Source organism: Bos grunniens, chromosome 18 (assembly GCF_055505025.1).
Source record: "Bos grunniens cultivar Pamir isolate PY7600 chromosome 18, Bosgru_T2T1.0, whole genome shotgun sequence".
Classification (NCBI taxonomy): Eukaryota; Metazoa; Chordata; class Mammalia; order Artiodactyla; family Bovidae; genus Bos; species Bos grunniens.
The window spans coordinates 43,254,724-43,273,642 of NC_141182.1; the positions used below are offsets into that span (position 1 = coordinate 43,254,724).

At 47.2% G+C, this 18,919-nt stretch overlaps 1 protein-coding gene across 4 annotated transcripts in view; it reads right to left on the reverse strand.

The window, feature by feature from the left end:
* Positions 1-18,919, reverse strand: part of ANKRD27 (ankyrin repeat domain 27) — a 60,839-nt gene that overhangs the window by 3,917 nt on the left and 38,003 nt on the right. For all 4 annotated transcript variants that reach the window (XM_086351717.1, XM_086351718.1, XM_086351716.1 and 1 more), the window contains 9 exons: positions 18,060-18,257; positions 16,156-16,215; positions 15,954-16,073; positions 14,801-14,845; positions 12,252-12,374; positions 3,851-4,048; positions 3,045-3,164; positions 1,962-2,123; positions 372-483 (listed from right to left, as the gene is read on the reverse strand). In XM_086351717.1, coding sequence (XP_086207843.1) covers positions 372-483; positions 1,962-2,123; positions 3,045-3,164; positions 3,851-4,048; positions 12,252-12,374; positions 14,801-14,845; positions 15,954-16,073; positions 16,156-16,215; positions 18,060-18,257 — 1,138 coding nt within the window. The remainder of the gene's footprint in view (positions 1-371; positions 484-1,961; positions 2,124-3,044; positions 3,165-3,850; positions 4,049-12,251; positions 12,375-14,800; positions 14,846-15,953; positions 16,074-16,155; positions 16,216-18,059; positions 18,258-18,919) is intronic.

Consider the following 18,919-nt stretch of genomic DNA (forward strand, 5'->3'; position numbering starts at 1 on the left):
TAAAGGTAGCATTTATCCCAGATGTCCAGGAAATGCTTAGAAAAAGGCCTGGATTTAGAACTCGAGACATGGACGGAACTACCAGAGGCAGGGCCTCCTCCAAAGCTGGCAAGTGGGGGCCTGACCTTCAGGGTGAGGCCTCCAAGTGTCCTCCTCACCTCCTTAGGAAGCACTACCATCGACCAGAAAGCCAGTATCCAAAACAGTCGATGAAACAGGCTGTAACGTACATTTCTTTGGTGCCTATAATCCCATCCCCAGTCATGACTCTAATTACGTTTTACATTGAAAGTTAGGTGGAAATTGGCAACCACTCATGGATTTCCAAATAAACCCAAGCTGAGAATTCCAGAAAGAATGTGAGTTCTTACATTTTTTCCTGATCTTAACAGTGACGTACTCGCTGTGGTCTGTTTCACCAATGTCGTCTAATGTGGCCACACAGCTTGGTACAACTTGAAGCAATTCCATTATTTTTGAATTCTATAAGTTGAAAAGGAAAAGGTAACAGTGACGGGGTTTTAAAATTCTTTCTTAGGAGGTTATTGCCTGTTTTTAATCTAAGTGTCAACGCTGGCGTGGCTGGGCAGAAAAGCTAAGAAAGAAGCCACTACCGACAAAACTTGGAGGCCATAAAGTGGTGGAGAACAGCCCTGCATCTGGGGGCTGGCTCTGCCTGTGTTTCACTGCTCTGTGCAGCGGGGGTGATGAGAACAGGATCTGTTACTGTAGAGTTACTGTGAGGTTACTGAGCACCCAACACATAGAAGGACTCAGTGAAAGATACTCATCATCATTTGAGGAAGTGCTAAACTGAATGTTTAAAATATGTCAATTCTGTTAAGAAATACAACTGAAAATGAGAAATGAATATATTGCAAACTACACTGAATATACTAAATAAATATACTCGCCTATACTTTAGCAACCTGATGCAATATACCAAGTAAATAAACTCAGCCTATACTTGGCCACCTGATGCAAACAGACAACTCATGGAAAAGACCCTGATGCTGGGAAAGACTGAATGCAAAAGGAGAAGAGGGCAGCAGAGGATGAGATGGTTCAATGGCATCACCGATTCAATGGACATGGACTTGGGTGAACTCTGGGAGATGGGGAGTTGATGCTGGGACTGCAGCAGGCCTGGCATGCTGTAGTCCATGGGGTCGCGGAGTCGGACACGACTTAGCAGATGAACAACAACATGAGTAGGTTGGGTTATGGTGACTTAAAAGTGTCAGTGGTGCAGCTCAACAGCCTACCGGTTGTCCACCTGAGTAGGAAACTATATGAAGATTCAATGTGAACAGAGGACCAGTGAAGAGGTGCCTCTTCCCCAGGAGGACCAGACTCTTCCCTCACCATTTCCCACAGTGCACATCCACCCCTGGGAGGGTGGTAAACCGCCCCTCACAGAACTCAAGGTGTGCTCACAGACTGCACACACTTTCTCCCTTGTGCTGCTAAGACCCTGATGGGTTCCCAGGGCAAGAAGGGCGAGACCAGGACACTGTCTCATCCTACTTCTTCCCCGTAGGCGCCTGACTGCTGGACAGTGGGGCAGGTCAGGGCACCAAGGCCTGCAGTGGGTGAGAGGCACCTCTACTCGGACCTTTGAAAACTACCCCTGGGGACTTCCCTGGCTGTCCAGTGGTGAAGACTGTGCTTCCAATGCAGGAGGCATGGGGTTGATCCCTGGTTGAGGAACTGAGATCCCACATGTGGCATGCAGCATGGGAAAAAAAACCTACCGCTGGCTCCCCAGCAGGCCACCTCTGACCAGGTGACCAAGGACCGGGGGTGTAGCCACACTGGCGGACTCTAGCATGCTAACTCAGCCCAGCTCGGTGAGTCAGAGGTCTGGCTACCATTCTCTCAGATCTGGCTTCAACGTGGGGGATCCACGAGAACTGTGAGGGAGCTTGGGATGCCCTCAGCCAGGAAGTGCTCCCACCTACCTGTTCAGCACAGTCGATCGCTGTGCACTGCCTCTTATTCAGGACCTGAGCCGATGCTCCATGAAGCAGCAGCAGCTCCACCACGAAGACGTGCCTTTCTATCACAGCCTCATGCAGTGCTGTGTTGCCCTTGTTGTTGGAAGCGTTGATGGAGGCCCCGTGCTAGAAAGAAAAACAGTACAGTCAAGAGCAGTGCTAAAAATGATCCACACTGAATTGATGTGGTAGCTATATGGATGTACACTATAACCTTCCTTCAGCTTTTCTGCATGTCTGAAATTTGTCTTAAAATGTTAGGGGTAAAAGTAATACTGAGGAAAAAAGATTTATGTACAAAGATATTCATGGCAGCATTTATCACTCAACAGCAGGGGAAAAAATAGAAGTCACCTAAATGTATTAAGCAGAAAGAGTTTTAAAAAAGAAAACTACAGTAAGTACATCCATAATTATGCAACCATTAAAAAAATTCAGATTTTTAATAAACGGTTTTCTATGTTAAGTTAAAACAAGATAGAGGACCTCCCTGGTAGTCCAGGGATTAAGACTGTGCTTCCGCTGCAGGGGCTCGGGTTTGATCCCTGGTCCAGGAAGTTCCACATGTCATGCAGCACAATTAAAAAAAAAACCAAGATAGAAAACAATACTGATCTAAACTATGCACATTTTCAAAAAGTCACCCAAAATAGTTACCCTTGAGTAGCAGGGTTATGGAAAATTTGGGTTTTTCCCTTCTTTTATAAATTCTTCCTTCTACAGTCAACACATACAGCCTTCATCATGAGAGGGAAAAAAAGCAGTGACAAAAAAGGACATTCAGCTCACATTTCAGGTAACGATTCAACTGACCTGGTAAATGAGGCAAGACCCAAACCTCCAGGAAAAGCGGTGGCTCAGTCCTTAACCCTGCATCTCTGATGCATCACTGACTCCAAGGCCCCTGATTCCAGAGCTCCTCTCCCAGGGCCCGCTTACACCATGAGCCCTGCCACCTCCCCAGGGCGCTGCCAGGGGCTCCCTGCAAGCCGACCCACGCCAGCAGCTCCTGGGCCGGGGTGGGGGCCAGGGTGGCGGGTGCCTTACCTGCAGCAGCAGCGCCGCGACTTCGTGGTGGCCTCTGGAACAGGCATAAATGAGGGGTGTGTTTCCACTTATGTCCTTTTTATTGGGTTTTGCATTCGACTCTAATAGACACTTCACCACCTAGCCCAGAGAAGAAAAATTTAACATTTGCAGGGAGAGATTCTCTAACTTGATATTCTTTTGACTTTTCTGTAGGTTTATCCAGAGAGCTCTTTAGACACATGTCTGACCCTCAGGAGAATGCAGACCAGCTGAAGCATGAAGGGGTTAACCTGGGCTGAGGGTCTCCTACAGGCCAGGCATGCTCCAGGCACCAGTGCTTGTCACTGAATCACTGTATGTCCTCTGGAGAGCTGCAATAACTACTCTAGTTTTACATGTTAGGAAGCTGATGCTAGGCATTACCTGAAACATGATTCCTGTCTTTAATAAGCTTACAGTAGAACTACTAAGGGAAGATGAAAAAAATAAATAGATATTTAACTGTCTGGCACAAGACAGGAGCTGTGGGAACACAGAGGTGATCAGACACACTTCAGCCCTCAATGACCAAAGCCCAAGAATAAGACAGAGGCAGTTCCAGGTGGGGGTGAGAATCAGGACTGGCTCTGGTTGGCTCCGCCCCCAAAAGCACCAGGGCTGTGTGTTCTGTTGCCAAGCGGCCCTGCCCTGTGCATCTCAGAATCTCAGGGCTGGGAGGAAGGACACAGGCCCATCCCTTTGGACAGCCACCTTCCCCCTCTGTAGTATCCCCATGAGGTGAGGTTCTAACCCTGTCCACGCTGCCCAAGACTCAGCACTGGTACCTGGAAGTGGCCCTGCTGGCAGGCTAGGTGGAGTGGCACAGCCTGGCTGGCGTCTCGGGCCCCCACGCTGGCACCATGCTTCACAAGGAGGAGGATGAGGTCCGCCCGACCGTGCAGGGCAGCAACGTGCAGCGGGGAGGAGCCATCTTGGTTGGTCACATTCACACCAAGCCCACTGGCGGGAATCTTTGCCAGCTTCTAGTAAGGGCAGGAGGTGGAAACAAATGTCGTTAGTTTTTAAGAAAACTGGCTAAAGGAATTGAAGCCACCTGTCCCAGCAGCCCCTCTGTAAAATCTGGAATCACAGCGGGATCCTGAATCAGGCTGCCTATAAGTGAATTAATACTTTAGAAAGGTCTGATATATCAAAGTGTAACTTCCATTTTCAAGAAAGCAAGCCCCCTACAATGATACCATATTATGCCATGGCAGTTCAATGGCGAAAGCAAGTCCTGTCTTAGATGGTGCTGGAACAAGTGGATATCCATATAGGCAGAAACTGCCCATCAACCCTTACCTCACACCCAACACACACACTAAAGTGCATCGCAGACCTAAATGTAAAAGCTACAGCTATTACATGTGAACACAAAGGAAAATCTCTGCTACGCTGGGATGGGCAAAGAATAGCTAGGACACAAAAAGCAAAAGTTTGATAAACTGGACAATAAAAATATTTAATACTTGCTCTTTGCATAAGGCAAGTAAGAAAATGAAAAGGCAGGTCACAGACAGGGAAAAAAATGTTTGCAATATGTATATCCGACAAAGGACTTGTACCAACCAGAAATTCAAAACAGAACAAGCTCGCTTACAACTCAGTAAGACAATCCAACTTTAAAAAAAAATAGGTAAAAGATTTTCAAAGGACTTCACAAAAGGCTTCACAAAAGACCGGAGAAGGCAATGGCACCCCACTCCAGTACTCTTGCCTGGAAAATCCCATGGACGGAGGAGCCTGGTGGGCTGCAGTCCATGAGGTCGCAAAGAGTCAGACGCGACTCAGCGACTTCACTTTCACTTTTCACTTTCATGCATTGGAGAAGGAAATGGCAACCCACTCCAGTGTTCTTGCCTAGAGAATCCCAGGGACAGGGGAGCCTGGTGGGCTGCTGTCTATGGGGTCACACAGAGTCAGACACGACTGAACTGACTTAGCAGCAGCAGCAGCGGCACAAAAGACAGTTGAGCTTGGTGGGGGAGCACCTAAGGGACTCCCCTGCTGGTCCAGTAGCTGGGACTCCATGCTCCCGATGCAGCAGACCCAGGTTTGGTACCTGGTAGGGGAACGAGATCCCACATGCCCCAACTAAGAGGTCACATGCAGCAACTAAGACCCAGCACAGCCAAATAAATAGTAAAAAATGAGCACATAAAATAACATCTTTAGTTACCAGGGAAATGCAAATCAAACCAAGAATCACAAAACTAAAGGGTCACGAAGCACATAAGTGACAGTCGGGAGAGGGAACATGCAATCCAGCCAACTTCAAAGGGGCGGGAGGGAATATCGGGGGTGATAGACAGTCTATTCTCTTGCCTGCGCTGGTGGTTAAGCATTCGTTTGTCAAACCTCAGAAAGCTGTTGGCTATTTATCTCTCAAGCTGAAGCTCCCCTTCATGTTTATCATGGAACTTCTTTATTATTCACAATAGTTTTAAAACCAATCATGCAGATACAAGGAAAATCAATCACTAAATTAAAAGGGCAAACAAAACAAAGAAATAGAACTAAAAATAAACATTGAATTGTGATGCTGGATCAAGTATTTGATAGTGGAATGAGTATGTCAGTGGTTTCTGTGACTGATCAAGGATTAAAACTTGGGTTATCTAGTTCACTTCTTGATGATTAATAATATTATCTCTTTAAAAAACTATGCTGAACTTAAAGGGTGAATTTTACTGTACATAAGTTATACTTCAAAAACCACAAACAAGTGAAGAAGTAGAAGGGGAAAAACATGATGAAACACCACTGCACACTTACCAGAAGGGCTAAAGTTAAAAAGTCAAAATACCAATTGTTGACCAGGATATAAGTCAACTAGAACTCTCACACCCTGCTGGTGGGGAATGAAAAATGCTATAATCACTGGAAAACTGGCCATTTGTTATGAAGTTAACATATACCTCCTGTGTCAGTTCAGTCGCTCAGTCGTGTCTGACTCTTTGCGACCCCATGAATCACAGCACGCCAGGACCCCCTGTCCATCACCAACTCCCGGATTCTACCCAAACCCATGCCCATTGTGTTAGTGATGCCATCGAACCACCTCATCCTCTGTCGTCCCCTTCTCCTCCTGCCATCAGTCTTTCCCAGCATCAGGGTCTTTTCCAATGAGTCAGCTCTCTGCATCAGGTGGCCAAAGTACTGGAGTTTCAGCTTCAACATCAGTCCTTCCAATGAACACCCAGGACTGATCTCCTTTAGGATGGACTGGTTGGATCTCCTTGCGGTCCACGGGACTCTCAAGAGTCTTCTCAAACACCACAATTCAAAATCATAAGTTCTTCTGCGCTCAGCTTTCTTTATATTTCAACTCTCACATCCATACATGACTCCTGGAAAAACCATAAGCCTTGACTAGACAGACCTTTGTTGGCAAAGTAATGTCTCTGCTTTTCAATATGCTATCTAGGTTGGTCATAACTTTCCTTCCAAGGAGTAAGTGTCTTTTAATTTCATGGCTGCAATCACCATCTGCAGTGATTCTGGAGCCCCAAAAAATAAAGTCAGCCACTGTTTCCACTGTTTCCCCACCTATTTCCCATGAAATGATGGGACCGGATGCCATGATCTTCGTTTTCTGAATGTTGAGCTTTAAGCCAACTTTTTCACTTTCCACTTTCACTTTCATCAAGAGGCTTTTGAGTTCCTCTTCACTTTCTGCCATAAGGGTGGTGTCATCTGCATATCTGAGGTTATTGATATTTCTCCCGGCAATCTTGATTCCAGCTTGTGTTTCTTCCAGTCCAGCGTTTCTCATGATGTACTCTGCATATACGTTAAATAAGCAGGGTGACAATATACAGCCTTGACGTACTCCTTTTCCTATTTGGAACCAGTCTGTTGTTCCATGTCCAGTTCTAACTGTTGCTTCCTGACCTGCATATAGGTTTCTCAAGAGGCAGGTCAGGTGGTCTGGTTCCCGTCTCTTTCAGAATTTTCCACAGTTTATTGTGATCCACACAGTCAAGGGCTTTGGCATAGTCAATAAAGCAGAAATAGATGTTTTTCTGGAACTCTCTTGCTTTTTCAATGATCCAGGGGATGTTGGCAATTTGAACCTCTGGTACCTCTGCCTTTTCTAAAACCAGCTTGAACATCTGGAAGTTCACGGTTCACATATTGCTGAAGCCTGGCTTGGAGAATTTTGAGCATTACTTTACTAGCGTGTGAGATGAGTGCAATTGTGCGGTAGTTTGAGCATTCTTTGGTAATGCCTTTCTTTGGGATTGGAATGAAAACTGACCTTTTCCAGTCCTGTGTAACATATCAATTATACTCATGGATAATTACCCAAGTAGACATATGTTTACACAAAGACCTGTACACACAAATGTTCTTGGTTGGTTTATTCACAAAGCCCAAAGCAGGAGACAACTAAATGCCCTGATCCCAGGTTGTTTCAAGTAATCAACAGTTTATTCTTTACCACTGAGCCTGATGCACTTCGTTTAGCCAGTTAATCTGTTGAAGGACATGTGGGTTGTCTCTGGTTTGGGGATATGGCAAATAAAGTTGCTGATGAACCTATTAGCAGAAATAAAGACACAGACGTAGAGAACAAAGGTATGGAACACCAAAGGGGGTAAGGCGAGGGATGAATTGGGAGATTGGGATTGACATATATGCAGTATTGATCCTATGTATAAAACCAATAACTAATGAGAAATGGCTGTACAGCACAGGGAACTTGACTCAGTGGTGACCTAAATGGGAAGGAAATGCAAAAGAGGGGGTATAGTATAGAGCGGATTCACTTTGTACAGCAGAAACTAACACAACATTGTAAAGCAACTATACTCCAATAAAAAAATTTTTTTTAAGTTGCTGTGTACATTTGTTTACAGGTTTTTGTGAGAACATGTTTCCATTCCACAAAGATCAGTTGCCCTTAGTGGATCTTCCATTCCACTAAGATCAATAAGGAAAGCAACTGCTGAATCATATTGCAATTACAGGGTAATTCTATGGTTAGTTTTATACGGAACAACACCACACACATTTTTCCAAAGTGGCTTTTACATTCCTAGCAGCAATGGATGAGTAACCAATTTCCCCGCATCCTCACCAACATTTGGTATTGTCACTTTTCACTAATTTTTATTTTAGCCCTTCTGCTAGGTGCGTAGCACTGTCTCATGGTGGTTATACTTTGCATTTCCCTGAAGGGTGATGACCTTTAACATCCTTTCACATGCTTATTTGCCATCTTTAAATGTTCTTCGGTGAAATGAACGTTCATTTTCTATGCCCATTTTCTTACTGGTTTGTTTTTACTATTGAGTTTTGGAGGTTCTTTGTATAGTCTAGATTCTGGCCCTTTGTCAGATACATGGTTTGCAGACATTTTCTTTTAAGTCAGTAGTTTGCCTGTAGCTTCTTTGCATGGGTTTCCACAGGGCAAGTTTCTAAATGAGAAGTCCAACTATACCACAAAGCTACAGTCATCAAGACAGTATGGTATTGGCACAAAGACAGAAATACAGATCAGTGGAACAAAATAGAAAGCCCAGAGACAAATCCACGCTCCTATGGACACCTTATCTTTGACAAAGGAGGCAAGAATATACAGTGGAGAAAAGATAACCTCTTTAACAAGTGGTACTGGGAAAACTGGTCAACCACTTGTAAAAGAATGAAACTAGAACACTTTCTAACACCATACACAAAAATAAACTCAAAATGGATTAAAGATCTAAACGTAAGACCAGTAACTATAAAATTCCTAAAGGAGAACATAGGCAAAACACTCTCCAACATAAATCACAGCAGGATCCTCTATGACCCACCTCGCAGAGCAATGGAAATAAAAGCAAAAATAAAGAAATGGGACCTAATTAAACTTTGCACAATGAAGGAAACTATAAGCAAGGTGAAAAGACAGCCTTAAGAATAGGAGAAAATAATAGCAAATGAAGCAACTGACAAAGAATTAATCTAAAAAATATACAAGCAGCTCTTGCAGCTCAATTCCAGAAAAATAAATGACCCAATCAAAAAATGGGCCAAAGAACTAAACAGACATTTCTCCAAAGAAGACATATAGATGGCTAACAAACACATGAAAAGATGCTCAACATCACTCTTTATCAGAGAAATGCAAATCAAAACCACAATGAGGTAACATCTCACACTGGTCAGAATGGCTGCTATTCAAAAGTCTACAAACAATAAATGCTGGAGAGGGTGTGGAGAAAAGGGAACCCTCTTACACTGTTGGTGGGAATGCAAACTAGTACAGCCACTATGGAGAACAGTGTGGAGATTCTTTAAAAAACTGGAAATAGAACTGCCATATGACCCAGCAATCCCATTGCTGGGCAATCACACGAAGGAAACCAGAACTGAAAGAGACATGTGTACCCCAATATTCATTGCAGCACTGTTTACAATAGCTAAGACATGGAAGCAACCTAGATGTCCATTGGCAGACAAATGGATAAGAAAGCTTTGAATCAGTTCTAATGAGGTGGATGAAACTGGAGCCTATTATACAGAGTGAAGTAAGCCAGAAAGAAAAACGCCAATACAGTATACTAACGCATATATATGGAATTTAGAAAGATGGTAATGATGACCCTATATGCGAGACAGTAAAAGAGACACAGAAGAACAGTCTTCTGGACTCTGTGGGAGAAGGCGAGAGTGGGATGATTTGAGAGAATAGCATTGAAACATGTATAATATCATACGTGAAATAGATCGCCAGTCCAGGTTCGATGCATGAGACAGGGTGCTCAGGGCTGGTGCACTGGGATGACCCTGAGGGATGGGATGGGGAGGGAGGTAGGAGGGGGGTTCAGGATGGGGAGCACATGTACACCCATGGCTGATTCATGTCAACGTATGGCAAAAACCACTACAATATTGTAACTAGCCTCCAATTAAAATAAATTAATTAATTAAAAAAATAAATGAGAAGTCCAGTTTATCCATTGTCCTTTATGGATCATGCTGTGGGTGTCCAGTCTAAGAACTCTCTGCTTAAATGCTGGATTCCAAAGATTTCCCCGTATTTTTTTTCTAAAAGTTTTATAATTTTACATTTTACAGTTAGGTCTGTGATCCACTTTGCATCAGTTTTTGTACAAGGTGTGAGTTTAGGTTGAGATTCTTTATTTTTTTTCCTGAACATGTCCGTTTGCTCCAGCCCCATCTGTTGAAAAGGCTGTCCTTTCCCCACCACCTTCCTGTTGGACCTCCGCAGCCATGTCTGTGTGGGTCTGTTTCTGAGCGCTCTGATCTGTCTGATCTGTGTGTCTGTCCCTCCACCTGGGCCACACTGTTTTGATGAGTGTATCTACATAGTCAGCCTTAATATTGGGTAGAGTGATCCTAATTTATTCTTCTTTGCCAGGATTGTTGTTGAGTATTCTGGGACCTGCACCTTTCCGTATAAATTTTAAAATTAGCTTGTCTATGTCTACAAAAGCTTTGTTAGGATTTTGATAAGAATTGCATTAAAACTGTAGATCAATCTGGGGAGAAATAACTTCTTTCCTATGTCGAGGCTTCATGAGTCTGTTTATCTCTCTAAGTATTTAGGCATTCTTTGATTGATTTTTTTCATCAACATTTTGTGATTTCCAGCATGCAGAACCTATCCATGTCCTGTTAAATGTTTACCTAAGTGGTTCATTGTTTTTGAGCAGCTGTAAATGATTTTGTATATATAGTATGTACTCATGTGCTGTCTAACTCAAGGTCCCATGTTAAGAAAAGTAATTTGACTTTACAAAACAGATACAGAGCAAGATAATACTACCTTATTAAAAAAAGCTTCACCATGGGTGTCTCTAACCTAAGAGATGGCTGAGACTGTCGCTCACATGAACCTTTGCAGCAGAGTGCACGCTGGGATGTGTGACTTTTGTTCTGTCCCCATGCTGCTGGATATTCACAGTCCAAAAACCTGAAAACTGACCTCTCCTACGTGGGCTGCTTAAAAATCAAAGGGATTAAAAAAGGCAGATGCTGTTTCAAAGGATGTGATGTGAAGTAGCACCTCAGGCCCAGCCGATGACTGTATGGCTGGAGGCAATCACTGTATCTCTGCTGTTCTTCTTGCTGTTTACTTTGTTTTTTCCACCTCACAGTTCATTAATTGTAAAAAAAAAAAAACGGAATTACACATCACAGTGTCTGCTGAATTTGTCAGATAAACTTACGTTCCTGCTCACTTAAAACCTACTACCTTTTTCTCCTTTGTAATTTCTCAAAAAGACACAAAAGTAAATTGCTTCATGCTGTGATTAAATTAACCCCTCACCCTCTTCCAGCCCAGTGGCGTGTTACAGCTTGCTCAGTGATAAAGAACAAAATGTTGATGACACGCTACGACCTGGAATTAGGCTGAATGAGCAGAGCTAGTCCCCGATGGGTGCATGCCGTATTGATGACATTTATATAACATTTTTGAAATGACAAAAACATTAGAGCTGAGGAACAGATAGTGGTGACTAGGGGCCAGGGATGGTGGGGTGGGGTGAGGAGGTGTGGTTATTAGAGGCAACATGAGTGATTTTCCTTGTGATGTGAACACTGATCTGTACCGTGACTGTGGTGGTGGATGCACAAACCTTCACATGTGTAAATGAGACAGAACTAAACATATATACATGCACACAAGCACAAGTAAAACGGGAGATCTAAGACGGATGGACTGTGTCCATGGCGATGCCCTGGTCAGGGTACGTACTGTACTTTTGCAAGCTATTACCACTGCGGGAAATGGGGGGTGGAGAGGGGACAGGGGTCTCTCTGTGCTAGGAGGGGGGCCCTCCCACAGAGGGTGCACCAACATGAGCCAAGGCAGAGGGCAGCTGATGTCGCCTGCAGCCTCCCCAGGGGACCACGGCCACACGGACACAGCCCCTTGGTGTGTGTCTGTTCATAAGCTCCTGCCTTGTGACTCAGGGGCCCTGAGAACCGCTGAAACACTAAACCCTCGTGCGTGGCCCTGTGCCCTGACCTGCGCGTTCAGAAGGCAGGCAGCCCAAGCTGATCCTGCATGCGTGTCCACTTTCCCCTACCTTGAGCTGGGTCTCAAGGGACACCTACAGCCAGCCACTCGGCCTTAGCTGGCTGAGAAGGGGACGACTTTCCTAAAGGGAGAAAGAAGAACTGGCCGCCTACTCCCGCCCCCACCTTCCAACAGAAGAGACGCCAAACCTTTTGAGCTGGAGCACACTTGGGGCACTGGCACAAGGGGTGACAGAACTCAAGCTCCACCGCCCCAACAGCGTCTTCTGCTTCATCCAGGTCCTCCTCCGTCCACTCCAACAGGTAACGCACCTGGTGTCAGGCAGTGAGGAGAGATGCGGACTGAAAACCCATCCTCAGCTCCTGTACAAGCTATGGTGTCCTACATGCACACACACACACATACAGTGTCCTACACACACACCACACACACACCATATGCACACACATCCACACACACACATAAATGTTCCCAAATCAGGACCTACATCTCCACCACCACGAAAGTACCTTATGCATGATGGTGCTCTTTCTTGAGGACTCCAGGGTCTCCTGTGCTCAGGCCTTTCTAAATCCTTTTAGTGGTGACAGAGAGATGGAGCTACCATTTCTGCAGATTGCATTAGATTCTTCTCTTCTGTCTTAGAAAGGGGCAGCGTGGTGCTGCTTCAGGGTGACAGCTTTAAAGCCCTGGTCCTAGAGCATCTCGCGAGCACCTCCTCTTATGTTACGTCCTCTTATGTTATCTAATTGTCCTCCTTCGACAAGCAGTCTGTCTCATCTTATCAGGGAGCAGACTCACTCCAAGGGGCCAACAACTTGTTCAAGACCACATGATGAGGAAGTGGTGGCCAGAACCTAAACACAGGCTCTCTGACTTCACAAGCATCCCTTCCACCTTAATGCTGTAGCCCACAGGCGAAAGCACTGGAAAGACCCCTAACAGGTCAAATTTATGTTCCAGTAAAGGCCAGTTTCTGGGATATTAAATGTGAGAAAACACAAATACATTTCCAGGCCTGGTTCTGAGCCCTGGGGAAGCCAGCAAATGCCTGCAAGGGGTGACAGAGGGCCCCAGGAAGATCCCATGCCCCTCCAAACACCCCCCCTCCAGGGCCCCTCCACACTGCTGACAGCAAATATTCCATCCAGGCCGAAGGCCTCACCTGACCCCGGGGCCTCACCTCCCAGGCTGGCTGGGACAGACTGGACTCAGGGCGATTCCTCTTGGCGGTGGTTAGAAGATATACGATGGGGGAAGGGGGCTGAGGGCGGTGGCCTCGGGCTGTGGGATGGGGGCTGTGTCGTGTGTGGATGGGTTTGGGTGGTGACCACCGGGCACCGGGCAGCCTGCCTCTGCTCAGCTCCTCTGTGAGCGGCCCCACCCCCTCGCCCGCCCACAGGATGAAAGCAGATGTGTCATGACACAGAAGGGTCGGTCTCTTCTCTACACTCATAGGAGCCTGAGAAACTCCTCCTTGGCTTCCCTAAAGAACGCTGACTTCCCTGGGGCTGGTCTCGAGAGGGCAGCAGCCGGCACCAGCCAGATCCATACCCCAGATCCTCCCATGAGAGGAGCTGTGAGTCAGGCTGGGGGTTCACAGTGGGCTCTGGGCAGAGGCTAAGACACTGATAACTATGTTCAGACTCCATATACCCCCGGAGACTGTGCTAATCAAATCCCAGGAAATTCTGTCCACCACCCCAAACTCCACCATCCTTGAGAAGCACTCTTGAAACATGACTCTTAAAAGCGCTCTTGTAAACCCGATCCACTCAAGGCTCCAAATCTGGTAAGGGCTAATTTACTCCTTTTAAAGTGGAAGTCAGGGGACTTCCCTGGTCCTGTGGCTCAGATTCCTTCCTCCCAACTCAGGGGGCCTCGGTTTAATTCCTGGTCAGGAAACTAGATCCCACAGGCCACGACTAGAGATCCCGCATGCTGCATCTAAGACCCGTTGTAGCCAAATAAATTAAAAAAAAAAAAAAATTTTTTTTTTTAAATTTTTAAAAAATAAAGTGGAAGACAGAACAAATTCCTTTCAGGAAGCCTCAGATAAGCCAGGGGGACTGCCCATGAGTGTTTCCAGTGATCTCATCACAGCTGTTCCCCGTCGCCTGACAGGAAGGGTTAGGACGCACACCTTAGCGCCGTCTCATCTGGACACTTGCTTGTTGTGGGTCCTTTCAGCTCCGAGCCTGGGACTCAGCCTCCTGACCAGGATGCCACACTGCCCACAGCTCCTTGCAGGGCCACACCAAGGCCCTCTGTGCTCTGTCCTCCCCTTCGCCACCTCTACCCATCCCCTACCCAATCTGTTCACCTTGCTCCTGGCTAGTGGGATCCGGCCCTCTTGCCAGCATCGCCACCCTCCTGGAATATGAATGTCTAAAAGGCGGGGGCAGGCTTCCTCTGAGGCTTTATCCCACCTGCCTCGTTACTTGTTGGGGGGTACGTCCCATCCCATCACCATCACTCATGAAATGCACCCCTTCTGCGTGAACGTGAACAAAGACCCCCCACAGCTCCTGACTCACCTGAAGACCAAACACACGGGCACAGCTGCTTCAGCTGAGAGCAAGCCGTTTGAAATTCACTTCTAAAAACTCACCATTTTTATAGAGGTTTATGTGTTTGGAGATAAGATATAGGAACTCTGTCTGTACTTCCTGCTCAATTTTGCTATGAACCTAAATCTTTCTAAAAAATAAACTATTAATTAATAAACAAAACTCACCATTTCCAGGTCTCCATCAGCAACAGCTCTTAAAAGTTTTTCTACCTTAATAAAAGGAAAAAGAATGTAAGGGAAAATATAATAATATGGTAAGACTAGAAACAATACAAATCACATTCTGGGCATTCCCTAGTGGTCCAGTGGTTAGAACTCAGTGTTTCCACTGCTGGGGGCCTGGATTCAATCCCTGGTCTGGAAATTAAGCTCCCAGAAGCCTCATGGTCAAAAAGAATAAATAAAGGTGAAATTCATGTTATTATTAGAAAAACAAACCAAAAAAAGAGCATTCTGAAGACCTAGTAGCTTTCCCGTCTCTTGATTTCATTCAGTATCTTTCAAACACACCCCCGAAGTTGTTCGCACAGGGCACCTTCCACATAAGGCCTATAAGATGACCTGCCACTTGTGTGGCACAGGGGGACACCAGCCACCTGGAGCCCAAGTGCTTCCTAAGAGGGCGACCACCCGTCAGACCTGCATCTGTTCAGCTCTCGTTATCCACCAGCTAGGATACCATGAGGTTAAAGCTCATGGATCCACTCCTGGCCTGTGTTAGGCCCTGGAGCATGTCTCTAGGCTTTTCTTCGCTGTGGTTCTGCATTGAGCTAGGGGTGGAAGGGGTGGAGGGGCCCCGGGGTGGGGTCAGTGAGGGCTCCCCAACCACAGGGGAGGAACTGGGACACATCCATGCCATGATCTACTCTGTGGGCTGACTCTGGACAAGCTCTAAGGTAAGTTAGACAGAAAAACAAAAACAAAAAAACAGGGTATAAGTCAGCTTTTATAAAAAGTAATGCGAGAGGACACGTAACTATCTCCATAAACTCAGCAGGAAGTCAGGAATGACACACCAAGTTAATAAGTGTGCTGACAGAGCGGGATGGAAGGGCAGAGAAAGTGCTCTGTAAAATAATCTTAAAGCAGTGGACCTACAGGTGACTCTACCTGTAGGCTTCTTAGAATACTCCCCCTCCCATCACACACACCCACTCCCATACACACACACACAGACACTTAAGCACGTGTGTCCATGAAGGGCAAGGAGGAGGAGGCTGGGCTTCCCCCAAGGGCACGGCATGGCCCCCGTCAGGCCGGGGCTCTAAGTGGCCCCCAGAACACAGGCCCCCTCCACCCTCCTGTCTGGGGGCCTCACCTCTCTGTAGTCCTTCTTGGGGTCGTCTTGCCTGGAGCTCAGCGACACGGAGGAGAAGCTGGAGGTGGAGGAGCCCTGGCTGATGGAGTCCATGGAGCACTGAGGGGCCTGCACAGACACCTACAGCCCGGCAAGAGAGGGGGTGAGGGCCAGACAGAGGCTGGTCGCAACAGGGCCGATGAGTGCAGCCCTGCCGTCTTACCTCTGAAGACTTCTGCCTCCTCTCGAAGGACAGATGGTGGGCTTCCATGATGGACAGAATCTAGGACGAAGGGGACGCAGATGAGTCCTGAGATGAGTCACCGAAGTCTCATCACCTGTATGGTGCTCCCCACCTCCTCGGGAGGGCACACAGCCCAGCCAGGCCCACAGCGGGCGGAAACCTACTCGGGTTCACACTAAGTCCAACAGGAGGAGCCGGTCTCCCCATTAATGGGCTTGGGGAACAAGGGAACCCAGGCACAGAGGGGCCTCAGAGGCTGCCTGGTCCAGCCTGGGCTGGTTGTCCACAGGCCTAAAACACGGCCTTTCCACTGGCAGACAGGGGCCTCAAGTCGGGGCAGCTCAAAGTCAGGCAGGACGGCCGTCTGCTTCTTCTGTCTGCAGATCTCCTTCTGGAAGGGCCTTTGGGAGAAGCTCGAGGACAGAGGTGCCCTCAGCCCCTCATGGGCATCTCCAGCCAAGGGTGGCCTCACCCAGTCCCCCAGTTCTGGCTGCTGCAAAGCTGAGACCCCGTGAGGGCATGGGCAGCTGAGCCTGCTCCCCTCCCCGGGGCCAGGAGCAGGGATTTAAACCTCTGAAAACTTGGCTCAGAAAACTCCAAAAACTAGGTCTTACATTGTGCCCTTATCACACACACAATAATAATAGACAAAGAGGGCACGGGAGTGTAAACATCTGGAGGTGATGCATCTGTTTACAGCACAGACTGTGGTGCTGGTCTCATGGGTATGGACTTATCTCCAAACCCATCACGTTGCATATGCTAAATGTGTACAGCTTTCTGTATGTCACGCATACCTCAATGAAACTGAAAGTGAAATTGCTCAGTCGTGTCCAACTCTTTGTGACCCTATGGACTATAGCCCACCAGACTCCTCCATCCATGGGATTTTCCAGGCAAGAACGCTGGAGTGGGTTGCCATTTCCTTCTCCAGGGGATCTTCCCAACCCAGGGATTGAACTCAGGTCTCCCGCATTGCAGGCAGAATTATTACCATCTGAGGAGCTTTCTGTATGTCACTCATACCTCAATAAAGTGGTTTAAAAACAAAAACCGGTACTCCTAGAAGACAGGAAGGAACTAAAAGAACTCCCTAGATGAGGGCTGGGAATGATAAAACATCAAGAGGCAAAAGTAGGGCCTGTGCAGAGAGAGACATCTGGAGACCTGCATGGAAACAGAATCACCTGTGCGAGCCACCAGCCAGGCTGGTCTGGACATCAGGACCACGGATGGCCATGGCAGGTGGCCCTGTGCTCCCCGGCTCGTTGGTCAAACGCTTCTCTGTGGGCATCCCTTCAACAGGGTTGCTGCCACAAGGTATACAGGCCTGGCCTCTGGAAGGACCCCCCCCATTCCCGACCCACTTGCAAGTGAGCACTGCATGACATGTGGCCCCAAACTACGTGTAATCAGAAGTTACTGGCAGGAGAGGATAGTGGTTCATTAACGAATCATTTATGGAGGAAACTATACCCAATGACGTCCAGAGCTGGCCGACTCAGAATAAGGTTTTAGGCGCTGAGGGTACAGGAACAGGGAACAGAGCTGATGCTGCTGTCTCCATGCCCCGCCCCTGCTCTCCCTGGCCGGACCCACCGCCCCATCTCCTCTCACTCTATCTAATCACAAGCCAACAGCCCTCAGAGGCAAACTCTGCAGGAGCAGCTCTTGGTAGGACACTGAGAAAAACTCCTACTAAGATGGAAAATAATATGACTGCATGAACCTCATTAACAACCAGGTGTGGTACGCAGCACAGCGGGTATGCACAAACGCTAGCCTTGGGGACCGATGCAGTTTGAGCAGCACGGCAGAGACCTGACCTGCGGATGGTGCTATTTTTTTTAATCATACTGCTGCTCTGAGAGGAAAAACGCTACCTTTGAGTTTAACGCACACTTGAGGGGCGTTTCCTTCAGCCTGTTCTGGATCTCTGTGGACGCCCCGTTCTGCAACAAGGTCTCGATGATGCCCTGGTAACCCCAGCGGGCAGCGATGTGCAGGGGGGTGTCTCCCTTCTCGTTACCGATGTCCAGTCTGCAGGCCTGCACGTCAAAGTAGACCAGAGCCTTCACGCACTGCGAACAGAATGGGAGAGGCCCCCGTGAGCTCACAGGCCAGGCCCCGGCAGATCTGTGCACCCTGCAGCCTCAGCCCGTATCCCGACTCGATCCAGGTGCCATCTGCTAAGCAAACATGCAGTAATAGAATGTTACACCTCCAGGGTTCCAGGTAACCTGATCAGGACACATCATTTTTATTTTTTAAGAACCCAACTGCCAATCAACTGGAATGGCTGAATATAAATTGTCGCATATCATGTGTAGAAAGGAGTTCCCAGAGTAGGCCTGACCATCATCCCGTGAGAGGCCAACCTGCAAGTCTGGCCCTGGACTGGCCAAGTTCCTTGGGAGCTTGGATATGAGGACCGTTCTCACAGTGCCCTGACTGATAGATAAGATGGGCTCACTGGGCCTAAACTGTTTGTCCAACAATGGTTTATGCTGAACACCTGCTGTTCTTCTGGGAGTATGGAATTTGAAAGATGCTAGGCAGATATGGTTCACACTACCAGCCTCCAAGCAAAATCTTGAGCACTGAGTCCCTAATGAGCTTCTGGTGGAGAACACTGTGCATGTGTTGTTACGCTGCTCGAGGAGTAAGTGTGTCCTGAGTGACTCCATAGGGAGCAACTCTTGGAAGCCTGTACCTGGTTTCCTCCAGGCTTTATCCTTGGACC